The sequence below is a fragment of the Typopeltis vanoorti genome, chromosome 7 (genome assembly GCF_054136105.1).
Source record: "Typopeltis vanoorti isolate ZY-2024b chromosome 7, IOZ_Tvanoo_1.0, whole genome shotgun sequence".
NCBI lineage: Eukaryota > Metazoa > Arthropoda > Arachnida > Uropygi > Thelyphonidae > Typopeltis > Typopeltis vanoorti.
In genome coordinates, this window is record NC_143555.1 from 74,314,641 (window position 1) to 74,332,095 (window position 17,455).

The 17,455-nt window shown below is 33.3% G+C and overlaps 1 protein-coding gene across 1 annotated transcript in view; it reads left to right on the plus strand.

The window, feature by feature from the left end:
• LOC150104781 (uncharacterized) overlaps window positions 1-17,455 on the plus strand; it is a 124,180-nt gene that overhangs the window by 57,038 nt on the left and 49,687 nt on the right. Inside the window, exons 2-5 of the mRNA XM_090395629.1 lie at window positions 4,317-4,380; window positions 6,110-6,195; window positions 10,880-10,972; window positions 15,724-15,783. Coding sequence (XP_090251755.1) covers window positions 4,317-4,380; window positions 6,110-6,195; window positions 10,880-10,972; window positions 15,724-15,783 — 303 coding nt within the window. The remainder of the gene's footprint in view (window positions 1-4,316; window positions 4,381-6,109; window positions 6,196-10,879; window positions 10,973-15,723; window positions 15,784-17,455) is intronic.

Sequence of the window (17,455 nt, forward strand, 5' to 3'; positions counted from 1 at the left end):
GTTTTACATTTTATTTGAAAACATTTACACAATCTTTGTTGGTTAACATTTTTTTCTTCTCACAGTTGGTTCAAACAAGAAATCTGCTGCATTTTCATTTATACGAATTCTGCATCTCAGTTTCAATTCATAGCTGAAAGTGCGGAATTAAAAGCTATGCTTTGAATTCCATATATTCTGTATGCCATTTAAACTTCATTGCTAAAAACGTAATATAGCAATATGAACTGTAAAATCCAAAATATATCGAAGTAAAATATGTATCGAAAATACAATTATTGAGCAATTCTGTTTTAACTGTCTTGATTTACAAAGTAGAATATGACATTCATAATAAAATTCAAAAGTACAGCAGCGTATTTAGAATAGTTTTTTTTATCAAGCTTTTAATCCAAAGAAAAGTATACAGACGCCTGTCAGAGTTAAAAGCATACAAGACATTAGCAAGACCAATGCTTACCTATGGGAGTGAAGCCTGGGACCATTAAAAAATAAGATGAATAATGTCTTACATTGGTAGAAATGAAATTTAAGAAATGAACTGCAGGATATACGCTACTGGACCGGATGAAAAACAAAAGATGTGATGAATAAACTAAAAGTGATACCTATAACACAATAAGAAAACTGTCAGGAAGTTCAGCCAAGAAATTGCCTGAGACTGTAACAGGCCACTAGGCCTAACACTGGACTTGATGATAATTTTCTCATGCTTTATTTAGAATCGGGATTCTTTCTATGATTTAGACAAGTGTTGGCGTTGCAGGGATCCTAGTTTTTAATCTAGCAAAACAGACAAATTCAACATCAAAACGAATGCATTATATAAATAAAACACACACACACACAGGCAGCTTCATGTTCCGAGCTTTTTTTTTTACCGATTTAAACAGGACTTTTAGAAAGATTTAGATACAGCGGGAAGACTAAAGGATTTTTAAAGCTAAATATCCATAATAGAAGGTGTAAAGGGAGAAAATATACCAAAATAATGTTCTGAAAGAACAAATGAGAGAAAGGGGGGAGAATACAAAGTATTATAATAAAGAAATAAATCATTTAGCCGACTAAAAATTGCAGATCACGAAAATGAAATGGATAATCGTTGCTACCAACGTCTATTTTCTGTAGGTTGCCTTTGTAGTTTATTAAGCGACCCCCCCCCCCCATTACGTTTGACGTTCCATCTGTGAAGCGTTAATTCTACAAGTAAAAACCTGAGTATGTGATGCTAATTTCATATACACTAAGATGACGTCGTTTAATATCAACTGCGTGGTACATTTCATATCGGCTTCTGCGCGGAAAATGCACATGAATTAGCACAGAACTTCCTCGTTTCCTGTTGGCTGATCAAATAGAAGACATGGTGTTGATTCAGCATATTATGTTCGCAAATAATCTGAGCTTATCCACAGGCTGCATTCTTGTTGCCCAGATAGCTGAACATAATAATTTCTGACATGTCACTTATCTTTTGACAGTTTCCTGAATGTGCTCTCTCTCTCTCCACACACACACACACACACACCACTGTCTTTTCATTTTTTACTTTTTAGTTTCGTATGTCTGACAATTGGTAGTTTACCAGAAACGTCGTATGATTATACATTATACTGCACCATAATACTGCAGTACGCAAATAACTATTAGCAGGGTACTTTATGAATGCTTAAATGAGCATGCTCTGCTATTTGCTACTCTTGTAGACACCTGATATTAGTTCGAGTTTTTTTCCTTATAATTACCCGATGCGTTTTGGTTGGAAAGACCTGAGTTTGAATCTTTTCTAGGAAGCGAAGAACCTTAAGAATTTTTTAACTGACAATGAGTTAGCAGGTGTCATACGCAGACGGATTTTTCATAGCGGCCAGAAGAACGCACTCAATTTACAGACATCCGTAATTCAAAACAATCATAACTCTATAATTACCTACCTTTCAATAAACGAACATCTTGAATCAATGAAGTTGATGATTTGAAAAGTTTAATGAAGCTAGGGATATGTAAAATAAACAGACAACCAGAAATTCAGAAATCTTGTTAAAAATAAAAGGGTAGCAATAATTTATTTCTGTCTGTTGATCTCAACTGCCAGAAATACCATATATATGAATAACTTACAATGCTCTACGTTATTCGATAGCTGACAGAAACTATAAGTTATCTGTCGCCCAGATAACTGATTGTGCGATCCATTTTATGAAAACTCTTTTGAAATCAAAGAGGTGTGTGAAAAATAACCTTCTGTAAAACATACAGCCAATTGGCTGAACCAAGGATCGAACCACAACAAACATTTAGGTCTTCACTCTGATGTTCTTTCACGCGAGCTGTTTCGAAATCATTCTTAAGCAGCGTTTAGAAATATCGATTTCTAAAAGCGTTTTCCCAAAAAACGTTCAAGAGATACAGCTCACGAGATATGCCATCGCTAACTGAAATTATATGAAATGTAAAAGGAATTTACAGGGAAAGATAAACTGATGAGTACATCAATATACTGTATAAAAAATAATTCTAGAGATTCTAAATTGAAGTAGAAAGATATATATCTGCATATAATTTACCTTAACAGTTATTGTCATCGTTAACCCTTTCTGCCCTAGTGATTCCAATTGGAATCACTAACCGTCTTGGCTTTCGTAGCCCATATTACGTGGTGAATGATTCCAATTGGTATCGTACGTCGTAGTTCCATTTCTTTAATATAATAACAGGTATGTATTATATGTATAAATCTTACCAATATCGGTTTTTATGACTTGGTAGAATAATATGCATATATTGAATTATAGAGTATAAGCTCAGAAGTTGAATATTTGCTACCAGAATATAATGATTCCATATGGAATCAGTCGGTCAGAATTCCTGAAATGTATTTTTCATCAAACTACTTGATACTCTTGCTTTTTTAGACATAAAGACAAAATAAATAGAAAGAAATTTTTTTTTCGCTTGGAAAAAATAATTCAAGTCAGAAAGTGTTAACTTGTAATTATCTGTTGTAATTATCATATATCGTTCGAGGTAAATAATGAAGTTACCAGTTAGGATATATTATATTATATTATTACCAGTTAGGATATATTATACCAATATAACGCCATCTTTGCCACGAGTTTTTCCGACACTTCACTAGCTGAAAGATACTATCGCAAATGATATATTTCGACTTTCTATATTCATTTGTAACCTTTTTTTTTTTTTAAGAGAATCCACTGCATCCAAAGTAGAGTATTTCCACATCAAACAAAGCAAAAAGACAAAACCAAACACGAATGCCAATGGAATCATATCCTTCAAGTAATGCAATACTGATGCATCTTGTGGCAAAGATTCAACAAGTGCTCAAATTACTGGATAATTTTTTTCGGTTTAAAAAAGACTGCCTTCGATGAGTTAAGAAAGATGAAGTTTATATCCTTCTTCATTAAAATGTTTAAGTTAAAAAAGAAAAAAAAAACAGTGAACAAAGACAGCTGTCTGTCTACATAAAATAGACTATGCTTCTTTTCTATGGTTTTGTGGAGCTAAACAAGTTTCATAGGAATCAGATGGTCAGATCGGTTACTCAAAGACGGGATAATCGGAAGGGATGCTTTATTTCCATAGCCATTGTTCGTTAGAATTAGCATTAATCATTTCCTCACTTTCCTCTAAAGTGAGGAAAATGAAAAGAACAATTACAGCACTTAACTGCCATCTACACAGTTCATTTTTTGACTTCCATAATAAACACAATAAAAAGTTTTCTGTATCCAATCTCTCTATTGCTATTCTTTGCAGGAGTCTGCCATACGTCCAATATGTCCTAACAAGTACAATGTATGGCTAATAAAATCAAATATTAATAAGTGTCTTCTTTCTTATCAACCGTCCATCTTCAAAGTATTATCCTTACTATTACTATAAAAAACCTATCCTGTTTGGAATTGTCATAAAACGATAAAAGTCGACAATGGTAGACAAAGTAGAACAAATAAAATCTTCTGAATTAATGTCATAATGCATTTTTACTTATAGCAACATTAATCAGCATCAGTAATTATGTTTATGCGAGTTCCACTAGGTAAACAAAAACGGCAGCAAACTGTGCTCCAGAGACCAAACCTGGAACTTTTTTTCAAGCCTGCGTGGTCTCATCGAGTGATAAAATTCGCCTATCGCTTAAAAATTTATTTATCCATTAAAATGAATACATTTTAATTATTTTTATAATTATTTTATTGTTTTAATATTAATCTTTCTTCTTCTGTTTACCAAACTAATATATATATATATATATATTTATTATTATTTTTATTTTATTTCAGACTCTTTATATGATCGTCTTAACAGCTTGTGTCTTCCACGTGCATGATGCGATTTCCACTACTGGTAAGTATTATTGTACTAATTTATTATATGCAACTTGCATTTATAAGAGAGAGAAATCGGGCTTTTTTTATTAGAATTACAGTCAAGTTAGCCTATTAGACCAGTATACTATCTGATAATTGCGGTAATTCTTTGGTCGGTTTACTTGTTCCGCGGTATGAAAAAACCAAAGTTTTCCAAGAAGCAGAAAATCCTACCATATTCGTCTGAAATCGGATTGGTAGAATCTAACTCATCTTCACTGAAAGCTCTTATAATTGTCCTTTGCATACTAGATGGGATTCGAATTCAGGTCTTTCTAGCTGAAGGATAAATTTCAGCATCCTCTCCACTGCATTACGAAGGCTCTAAGAGAGAGAGAGAGAGAGAGAGAGAGAGATCTACTGAATCGTTTAATCAGCTCAGAAATAATTTATCAAATAACCATGGAGACAATTAAGTTTCAACAAGAACTAGGATTTTTCTCTTGCAAAACTGGAGGAGTAAGCAGAAACATGATTCTAAACAACATGTTTCCGCTTACTCCCTCTTACTCGCCTTTCCTCGCAATGCAGGTAGTATATTGTAATAAAAAATGCTGCTTCAGTTCATAATATCTAATTTCGAAAAAATGCCAAAAATGTTTTGCTGTTGTGAATAACATTGTTAATGAACTGAAGCAGCATTTCATTGTTATACGATTACGGATTATTGTTTCCGAGACTCAAAAAGTAAATAAAATGATATATATATATATATAAAACTTAATTTCATTTTGAGATTCCAAAATTATATATTTTTTGATATTTTTTGAACTTCAAGCTGAAATAATTTTCCTCGCGGTTTTATTTATTTATTTTTCCTGGACTTGTGTGATAATCAGCAGTCCAACTCAGCGAATGATTATTGCTGGGTTGGACTGCATATTCACACTACTGAATAAAAATGGTTTACTTGCTAGAGAAATGCAGCAAATCAATAAATCCGATGAAAATACTAACTACATTCAAGAAATGAACAATTTCTATATTTTGTATCTAAATTCTGATAAAATTTCGAAAGAATTCGCTAAGAACTTAACAATAGAGGTTTTGCCAAATAAACGTGTACGGCTTTTGAGAATGAATTCGCATGCTGCCATGTTGTAGATCATTTGTCCAGCGGACATCAACTGTATAATGATTATTTCAGTACTCCATTTATCATCGTGCTTTCTACAAATGGCATAAAGACCGATACATTTCAATGGTCTTTGTTCGATATGCCTTTCGTAGGCGTCTTCGACTAAGAAAAACTGAATCAAGCTGTAGTTCCACATTGAAGTGGAACGTTAATGTACTTCTTTTCGAGTATAATGATGTATTCCTTTTAGAATGCGAAAGTACAGCAGAAATTAATGGCAAATTCGACAGTCAAAGAAATCGCAAGGATACAGTAAAGGCAAGAGGTTAATCAGCAGAATACCAATCGAAGCAAAGGTTTCGCTGAGATATTTCCCACTACATTAATCCAAAATGTCGGCATCGTAATGAATTCTATTTTCAGCATTGTTTTCAATTAAACATTTCATACTAATAAGGAAAGAAACAAGTGAGTTTAAAGGTGTCATGAAATGTTAAAGAAAATTTTAAATTAGCATTATAAAATATTAAATCGTATAAAGACAAAACAACTTATATACATGTTTAACATTTTTATAAAATATGTTTCTTTAAATATTTGAATAATTGCATATGCGGTTTCTCTACAGGTCTCCTAGCTTTCACCATTGTGATGCTTATATTTTCTATTCTGTGCGTCATCACATCAGTGCTGCTGCTAGTAGGACTCTGTGTGGTAAGTACCGACTATTTTCTTCTTTTTTGTACCCTATTAGTGTTAATGGATAATTTTAGCATTTTAACCCCGTATATATTAATATACTTCGTTCATTCTTGGAATTTGAATAAAATATTTTCGCAGTTAAATTTACCAATATAAGTTTACTTTGCTAACACGTTCTAAACTTTCGCGTTCCGTCATGCAGCAGGTAAAATATAACGTTTGAGCAAGAATGTATCGAAATTAGAAATTTCTAGTACAGAACTATGTTTAGTGAGAAGATGAATTTTATAGTTACTTGGGTAAACACTTCTAAAAAACCTTCCCAATTTTTTTTATTATTCAGTTCTATAAAACACTAAAATAATAGTTCCCGACAAGTTTCCTAAATCGTAGGATTTACATCTTCAGGGGGTAAATAGTATAACTTAAAGTTTAAACAAGAGAATTAATAAATACAAATCATAACCGTCTGGCTATTCATAAAACTCAAATAACAGAATGCAGATATATAACGTTATTCACGGTGAACAATACTGGATGATGTCACGTGTGCTTGTTCTCGTTCATACAGTCCGAGCTCAGATTAAGGTAGATTTTTTATTAGAGCTGACCACACTTGATGGAGAATTAAACCTTGATTTTTATTGCATTGGGTTGGGTTTTTTAGCATATTAGCAGCTTCTTTAAATTTTCTTATATAACTGTTGTTTTCTATGTATGACATCGTCGTTTTTTGCCAGAGTACATCGTGTCCAGTAGAAGTGGTATGGAAAGCAAGACCCGTTTTTTGTTCTCTTTTGTATTGTACGTCTTTTTGGTGTTCAGCCATGCGTATTTCTCCAGATCTTCCTGTCTGTCCTACGTAGCAAATCCCGCAAGAGCAATGGATTTTGTAGACTCCTGGTTTTTTTAAGAGGATGATGAGGTGGTTTTGGTGGATGTAGGAATCTTGAGATTTTCTCCATAGGAAGGAAGGAAGGCTACTTCCTTCCTTCCTATGTTGTGTTTGTTCATTAATTTGGCTAGCTTGTCTGTAACATTTTTGATATAAGGAAGCGAGATTGCATTTTTGTAATCCTGTTTTATTGTGTTTATGAGAATTACAGTAAGAACTTAATTTTTCAAACAGACATATTCAAAGTAGGCTAATTAAGTAGGCTACTCTTCAAATAATCAATGGGAAAATAATTAAAATGTATTGATCTAATATAAATCTTCCAATTAGTTGCATGCTTTCCAATAGAAAACCTCACTAAGTTAAAGAAAAATAAAACATATGTTTATAACCTTTTTTTTAGTTTTCAACCTACATGCAAACATCAGTTTATTGTTTATTGAAAGCTCAAAAAGGTTTACAATTACAGAAATACGAGGATGGGCTGAAAAGTCCTCGGCCTCGACCATGGCGATTTTTATATCGCCATGGTCTATCGGGACGATTTTTTTTCCCCCTAAGTTGGTACATCTGTCATACGCATCCATGTGAAATTGCAAGTCATTCTATCAAGTAGTTTGTTTTATACAGTTGTCTGAAGCAAAAGTGTTGCCCGTATCCCTTCAAATGGATAAAACTGAGTATCGTGCGGTTATGAAATTCTTTGTAAAAGAAGGTTTAACGTCAAAAGAAATTCATTCGAAGTTCATAAAATTTTATGCGCACCTTCTCCTCCTTCGTTTTCGACAATTAAGAAATGGGCTGCCGAGTTAACACGTGGCCGTACCAGCCATGAAGATGATCCACGTGAAGGGCGTCCAAAAAGTGTAACGAAGGAGAACAGTGCCCATAAACTTTTTATGAACTTCGAATGAATTTCTTTTGACGTTAAACCTTTTTTAAATAGAATTTCATAACAGCACGATACTCAATTTTATCCATTTGAAGGAATACAGACAACACTTTTGCACCAGAAATAATTGATCATGTGCACGATATGGTATTGGATGACCGGCGAGTCAAAGTGCGTGAAATTGCTGAGACTATAGGCATTTCAAAAGAACGTGTAGGATATATTTTGTATGAAAAATTGAAAATGAAAAAGCTTTCGCAAGATGGGTGCCGCGCTTGCTCACAGCAGATCAAAAACGCACTCGCATGAAAATCTCTGAACAGTGTTTGGAGCGTTTTAACAATAATAAAACTGATTTTGTGCGTCGATTTATTACTATGGATGAGACTTGGATTCACCATTACACACCAGAATCCAAACAGCAGCCAAAACAGTGGACAGAAGCCGGTTGTTTAAGCGCCAAAGAAGACAAAGTCTGTTTCATCAGCAGGAAAGGTCATGGCATCGGTGTTTTGGGAAAATAATTAAATTAACTTAAAACATTTATAATAATTAATAAACAAAATGCCTTTAGCATTTTGTTTATTAATTATATTGAAAAGGGTAAAACAATAACCGAGGAATAGTATTCCGATCTTTTAACCAGACTAGAAGAAAAAATTCGTGAGAAAAGACCCGGTTTGTAGAAGAAAAAAATAATCTTTCATCAGGACAATGCACCTGCCAACAAAGACGTTTTGGCAATGGGAAAATTAAGGAATCTGCACTATGAATTGTTGGAACATCCACTCTATTCCTCAGATTTCGCTCGCTCCGACTTCTATCTGTTCCCAAAACTCTTCCTCGTTTTTCTTCGAATAAAGAGGTGATTGCAGCTGTAGAGGGATATTTTGAAGATCTTATTGAGAACCACTACAGGGACAGGATAGTGCGCTGGAGCATCGATGGAATAAATGTATTAGTCTTAAGGGAGATTATGTTGAAAAATAAAAATAATTTTGAAATTATAAATTCATTTATTCATTGTTAGGCCGAGAACTGTTCAGACCACCCTCGTAAGTTACATAAGTTAAATAAATTACAGTACATTAAAAAAAGTTCGTTGATGCATCTAAAATTAGCCTTAACATCAGTCGATAATAATCATTCCCATAACATTTTTATATTTTTATTCATATAACAATATGAATCCCGCCCAGGAAATGTTCAGAGAGTAAGATTCACATAAACATAACCTTTTACAGAATAATTCGGTTTAATATAATTAAATTTCAAAGCAATATAGACGACTTCATATAAAGCTGAAATAAATATATTTTTCCCACTTAATCTACATTGAACTCAGAGATATAGAAGAAAATCCACTCTTTGGTAATGAGCGTTCTGAGACAATTCCCATCTTGTGAATAAAAATTGCCTTTGTAAACTCCAAGTTTCCGCTCTTAGTAAATCGTATTAAACATTCCGTTTCTTCTCTCATTTCTACTCACCTTCACGAAAGAAGGAAAGAAGTAAAAAAAAAAGTTGTAATTCCCCAAAGCATCGAAGAGGTGTAGCCAGGGGAAGTTAAAGCAGCCATCTAATCCCTGGTGAACAACATTTGTTGTGTCCGATCAATAAAGTTGCTACACAGTAAATTGTTCGTAGCCTTTCAGGTCTTTGCTCTCTTATTTCTTCTGCTCTGAAACATTACAGTGCAAAGAGGAACTTAAGAAAACTTAAGGAGAAACTTAAGATGTATGTTAATTAACTCAATAAAAACAGAAGTAGAAAGAAATTGCCGTCGAGTTATGCATGCATAACAAGTGAACTTTCTTAATCTCAAAATTTCCCTTTTCCAATTCTTTTAAAATTCTCTAAGCAAACATAATCCTTTCAGTGTATATTACCTAGTCTTATAACGGAACATTTATCTCGTTATCTCGTTTACTCAGTCGAAAGCTAAAGCGATACGATCCTATTCTGTGAATTTCCCCAGTTACCTACACAAAACGTAGAGATTACACAAGAAAATCCTCTTTTGTAATGAGCATTCTGAAACATTTTGGGATGATACTTTTTCATTCAACTCCCATCTTGTGAGTAAAAGTTGCTTTTATAAACTCCAAGTTACCGCTCTCAGTAAATCGTATTAAACATTCCGTTTCTTTTCTAATTTCTACTCACCTTCACGAAAGAAAGAAAGAAAGAATTTAAACTTCAACTTTGAGAGAAATGACGTAAGAGTATAAAAATCTACGCAAAATAGGCAAATCGGCGAGAAGATACAGTCAATTAGCACACTGTGCAAATGCAACATCAAGTTGTAATCCAGACCACATAATGTGAAGATTCTCGTATCCTAATATATGTGGCGGAGAAGGTTAAGGATTTATTTTTTTTAAAAAAATTAATAACAATTAATGAAACTAAAACTGCAATTATTCAAAATTAATGTAATTTAACTGGATGATCAGCGTGTATTGGATACTCTTCCTTCATCGATATAATTCAAACAATATTTTAGAGGAGTTCGATTTCAAAAGGATTTAAAAAAAACAACTGAATATTAACAACGGAACAACTTAGGCCGATACTGAAATTTGATCATAAATTATTACTGATAAAATCAACATAAAATTAACAAGGAAAGATTTTTTCTGAAACATTTTATCAATAAAATGGAATTCACACTTTACGAAAGAAGGTTCTAATTGCAGTATATACTTAAAATGTCCGAACTATCGCCAAGAAAGCTCTTTTTTTTCTGTACTGATTCGGTATTTGATGCGTTGTTTGTATCAGTGAATCGAATGTTAGATTAATCGAATCTGATATTCTGCAACGTGCTTTAAATTATACAGTGCAATTAAGATGAGACAACAGTGTGTTTTTTTTATGTTAGTGATTTACTTCTTTCTTTGAGACAGGACAATCGGTTGATGTTGCTGCCATGGGTTGTGGCCGTCTCCTCAACAACACTGTTGGATGTAGTGATGGCAGTCTACTTAATCCTGGAAGCTGTAGGTGACGTTTGTATTATTTATAATTTTTCAGAATTAATATAAAGTTCAAAACTTGTTATATAATTAGTATCCTGTATAGTAGTATTTGTTACGAATGGTTAAGTTTGATACAATGATCTTACAATGATATTAAGATAAATTCATATTACTGCGTATCGAAAACATGAATTAATATGGTGCAACCATTCCAAAAGACAGCGATGGAACTTTAAGTCAGAGAAGAAACAAATTAGCTGCTATAAATCATGATTTTATATAAAATCACAATAATTCAGTATTCAGTTTTTATGAGATTTAAGAATTTTTATAAAAACAAGATTCCATTCCACGAAAGGCTATAAATCAGTAGCACATCAGTAGTTTTGTGAACTGAGAATTAGACAATCGAGAACTTTATCCTAGAGAAAAATAATAGACCTTTTTTAAGCATTTCAGGTCTCCAGTAAGTAGAGTAATACTGGTCTCACACTAAGAAAAAATGACAATCATCTATTAACTAAAAGATACTTTTTTTCCTTTAAAAACTGCTTTACAGCACGACATAAAATATGTATCGTCTGTTGTTTGATTATAAAATGAAAGAAGTGCAATTAGAATCTTCCTTTACTTTAGATATTGATCTAATCACTAAAACTGATGACTGGAATGGCAGCAGCATGACTATTCTACAGATAATTCCATATGTTAGTTTAGTTAACGAATAATGCGAAGTTTACTATTAGAAGGATGCAACTAACATGTATCGTCTGTTGTTTGATTATAAAATGAAAGAAGTGCAATTAGAATCTTCCTTTACTTTAGATATTGATCTAATCACAAAAACTGATGACTGGAATGGCAGCAGCATGACTATTCTACAGATAATTCCATATGTTAGTTTAGTTAACGAATAATGCGAAGTTTACTATTAGAAGGATGCAACTAACTGTTGTGAATTCCAGTCGATGTAACCCAAGGCGATGAGGCTAGTATACTATTACTATTAATTGTGTGCATTCTTCTGTTCAGTTTGGGGAACGAAAAACCCGATTTTCGTGGAATAAAAACTATTCCGCTTCCGTAATCGACTAACTTGCCTTCATGTGAAAAGCTTTTATACAAGTTCTTAGATCTACACGAAATTCGAACTTAAATCTTTCCAACCAAAAGAGGAGGGGAGGGGGGGGGGTTCCAAAATGCACCTGCCCGAAGCTGGATGTGTATTTTTTGTTCAAGATTAGTTATTATTCTAGCTGAAATGGCAGAATCAATTCGAGAAACATTATAATTAAATTCTTCGCTGAGGCTTTAAAGAATCTCGCAGAAACTAAATCAGGGGCAATGATGAAAAGACGTTATGAAAATAACAAAAAGTAACGTATATAAATTCTAAATGTATATTAAAAAACTTTACATCTTACCTGATAATCAGATAAACAGCGAAGTTTTTAGAAATGCATAAACTGAAAATATATAACTGATCTTATTACCATTTATAAACTATCATATATGAGAAAAAAATTAATATGTTGTGGATTATATTTTCCAAAAGAAACAACCTGAAGAGAAAAAACGATTTTAAATAACCTATGAAAATCCGAAGAAAACAATTAAGAATAAGAAATACAATAAATTAAAATATAAAATATAAAAGAAGATGAGGAAACACAAAGTATGGACGGTAGTGTAATTACGGTCTGACTGTCGTTCGATCAACATCGTCATTACAGAGATTGTTTCGATCATCGTTGTCAGAGGAATCGAAACAGCAGTCAACAGAGCAACGATGGCTAGGCACTGTCACACAATTCAACCCTTGCTCTAATTGCATAAAAAAAAAATAATAAGAAGAAATAATACAACTATATGCTTCAAGCAATTAATCCACTGTGCAGTGTTGAGATAAATCGTGATGAGTCATGACCTTGTTCTGTCGCCATACCCTTTTGAGTGTAGTGCCATTTCTCTTTCAAAGTTCATTTCAGAGAAAGAATTTAGGATTTTAAAGAGCTTCGGTAACATGCAAATAAATGTAAACTAACCTTCCACGTTTGATACGCCTATCATAGTTGGTCACCGTCTACCTAGACCTCTTATAATTTGCACGAGTGCCTATTGAATTTATGTTTTATTACAGTTAGTAGCTTGCTGCCATAGGTAGTTTGTTTGAGGAGTTCACTTATCAAATAAGTTTAGAAGCTCGTGATCGTAATAGAGCGCAATTCGTCTTCTAGTGATAAATGACGTTATCGGTAGAAGTCAACAAGAAGTCAATGAAAGGCTGAATTTCTATAAAAAATATCATTCATGACTTATGGCGCAAATACAAAACCAGCATATCATCTCGAGTGCAATAGATACAATACGTGTACTTACGTATAACACGCATTCTTAATTCAGACTAGTTGACGGTAAAGCTGTAGGTCTTGTATAACAACGCACTCGCCATATAGATCTATTCGAGAGTTCATATGCAAGCATATAATTTCAATTATTTTTTCAATAAGTAAGCTAAATTACGTAAATAAGTAAATTGCGAGTGATATACGCCAGATTTGATGGCATTTACGCAGCATATTCGAAGTGATAAAATATGACAGAAATATCTAAAAGATGATAAACGATAGAGATACAGTATTTGAAAATATTTCAGCATGCTAGTTAACCGCGTCGATCTTTATATGTTACCATATAAATGCTAATTTAAGGGATATAAATGCTCGTAATATTACCATAATCATGGTTATACCGGATTGCTTGATACGTTATCAACCATCTAGTATCGGGGAAGTTCGTTATATCCTGATAAAATTATATTTTAAAATATATTGAAAGCAAACAACACTAAATGGCATTAATTGCAAAATTTTATTTAGACATTTACTTAATATTAAAAAGCAAAAAAAGCATTGTATTACGTCGAGTGCTTAGCATTCGAATTAATTCAGTGAAGGTGCTAAGCATTTTCATGTTTACCAAACAGCGTTCCAAAAAAAAAAGACTCACGATTATACTCCCGAATTTAAATCTTGATGTCAATTTCAGAGCTTTCTACTTCTTTTTCATTTTCTTATTTTTATTATTCTACTTCATTTTCTTATCTACATTTAGTACGTAATTTCAGTTTCTGTTGATATCATCAACAGAAGCAAACTCAAACAAGTTAACTTCACCAGGAATTAAAATACCGTGTATTCAAATCATTTACTATGCGTCAAAGCCTGGAAAAATTTCAACTTCATAAGTTCATGTGTCGCTTTATTAACAAATGGTGTTGCGGATTAATTAACTGATTAATTAATAAATAAACATAAATTAATCTGTCTTGATTCTATTATGAACCAAATGAGACGTAAAACATGTACTAAATCTGGAATGTTAAATTCAAGTAGAACATCTTCTTCATAAGCAACTAGCTGCTGCTGCAAAAAACGTTTATTAGAATAATAGCTGATGCCAGAAAAGTTGATTCAAATAATGTACTTGCATTTTAGTACTCTCTGGGTGGCCCTATTTTGACAAATCAGATTCAGGTTCATTTTTACTCCCAGCAACTCGATATTTCTAAAAATATGTAGAAATGATATGCTGTTTTATGACATACGTTTTCAGAAAGATTAACTAATTATTAAAGTACTCTGCCACTGTAAGTGCATTTTTAGGGAAATTGATAAAGATCGATGTCATTCTTAACTCCGATTTTTATCCTAATATGTTCAACATTTAATGCTACTATGAAGCGTAACAAATGGGACATATTAAGTCTATTGAGTCACGGTGAACATGAATTAATGTTATGAGTTGTTACATAATTTTCCAAAAGCGTTATACGGAACTAAATTTACTGAGAGGAAAAAGCTTATAAATGTATTATATTAGAATAATATTAATAACAAATCTATTAATAATCTGTTATTTTGGCATAACTGAGGTGGTTAACTGCATAGCGATGTCAGAAAACGACTGAAGAATGAAAAAAAAAAAATCCTTTATACAATACCGAAAGTAAAACGCATGCAGCAGTGAGTTATAGCTGACTCGCACTGGTTCATGGTTTTGTAATGTGAATCACACCCATGACAGTAGTCATGCAAACCTGTTAATACTAAAGAGTACAGTGTAGGCATTCCTAAACGTCATTACTAAATGGGCTAAGGGTTAGCTAATCCAATTCTCTAGTTCTAGAGTCCAAGCATGGTGCACCTTTTCAAGCCTCTTCAGGCCTCCAACAAGCAGGCTGGTGGTTTCACACAAGGAATGAAATTCACCTAATAATAATAATAATTCACGAAACTTACAGACCCTTTAGGAAGACTACCGGCCCGATTGGCTTTCGTAACCATAATTTTGGAATAATGTGGTTAATCATGTGTCTAAATGTGTGTTTTTGTATGCAAAGTGCGCATAATGTCCTGGTAGGACTGCCTGGTTTCGGGAGAAAAGCCCTCGCCCTCATTGAAAAGCCTTGATATAGTTTCTTCGCATCCTAGACGGATTAGAACTCAGGTTCTTCCAATAAAAGGAGTTCGTCGAAACTGACTGATCTGAAATTCATCTACCACCTAAAAATAGGACCTAGTAGTTCAATTCTAAACTGGTGTTAAAAGCTATATGTAACAAAAATAAAATTATTCGTAAAATGTTGAATTTTAAAACTATACATTAATAATTAATCTATATACAATTTAAAAACTTATATGCTGTTTTCTTTATTACTACAGTAAATGTATTAATGAAAATGTACTCTCTTTTTTTTTTTAATTTTACAGATTATCGAACCAGTTGTAGCAATACTTTTCACAGTTGACTTCCTTATATGTGGCTTGCACGTAAGTTCAATAGGTTCAGCCTTCTAAGTACACAAGATGCATTTGTTTTTGTTTTCTTACTATTCTATTAATTACTATTACTTTACTTACTATTATTTTTTCTTATTTTTCTTACTATTACTTCTTAGCTTTCTTTCTATCTTTCCCAATTCTTCAAAAAGCGTTTATCACTATTAATAATCATTTATAACTTAGCAGAAGACATAACCCAGAAAACTTGCGACGCATAAGAAGAGCTTACAGATAAAATAAGAAAGTGCTTGCATTTAATATAGCGAATCAGCAGCATATCAGATACGCAGCAACTTACTTCCACCAAGGATTCTTTCACGGCAGAACTTGAGAAATGTGTCCCAAATAAGAATTGCAAATCTTTGGGAAGAGCGCTTCAATTGGAGCAATGAAGTAGTCATCAATTTGCTCTTATGATACCAACTGGATTTTACACCACATTGAAAAAGGGAAGGTAGACGAGAGAGTGTCCTCTCTTCAATGAACCCCTTAAAGTGCATTCATATGACAAATAATAGCGCTTCATTTTCGATGGCGCCCAAGAACGGCATTAATCGACTAGGGTATGCAACTCTAGTGTTTCAATCAATATGATTTAAATTTTATCTTTCGTATAATGGTAAATAAAATAAATAAATTCCGTGTGATGATACAGCGTTCCCCCTTTTTACGGGAGTTCACGGTACCATCTAGTCTCCCCCAAATTTTATCCGGGCTCCGGAACCGGCATAGGCTGACGAATCAGACCTATGGCTGGGTCAGGAATACTGACCCGTGTGTGTCCTCGGACCGGTTTGCCTGCTTGCGGGATGAAAAACGCCAGATAAACTGGCGGAAAAAACCCTGTTGTCCACGCCCAAGACCGGCTAACTTGGCTATGGCTGAGGAATATGAGCTCCTCACGGCGTTGACAGGAATCGAACCTAGGACACTCCTTCCCCAGGCATATGGTTGCGAAGCGCAAAGCCACTAGGTTAACCGTGCGGCGTATAATGGTAAGGTTTTATCACCATCACCATATATCAATAGTGTACATGTCCATAAGATAAACTTCATTATCATTACTCAGCCGTAACTAACTTTTATTAAAATATATTTTTAAATAAAATAAGTATATCTAATATTCATGTAAATATGAATTATAGTCATTAGTGCGAGAAATAAACGTTATTTCTATAAAAGGGTTAATACTCCGAATTTTGCATTTCAAGCGGTAAAATCGTATTGCAAGTTGAATATTTTGCAAAGTATAACCAATCTATTGTGTGTGTGTGTGTTCGATCACAAATAATCTTATGATTGACTTAGTCATTCCCAATTAACCTAATGAATATGCTATGCAATACTAAAAATACGCTATGCACGCAGATCCTATGATTAATGTTACAGTTGAGCGTGTAAACCATGGTTGGTTATGGGACAGTATTAATAAAGCTTCATTCTATGGAAGTTAGGTAAGAATGTGGTGAAGAGGGATGTCAAAAGTAGATTTTTTACACAAAGATTGTCAGTGAATGAAATGAATTACCAGCATATGATGCGTTAAGGATTTTAAGATTCATTTTAAGATAAATATGCAGAATGAACAGTCCCTTGATCAGTTTACCGACTCCATGCAGGATGTAGCAATAATAATAATATTCATGTCCAACGCTTTTTT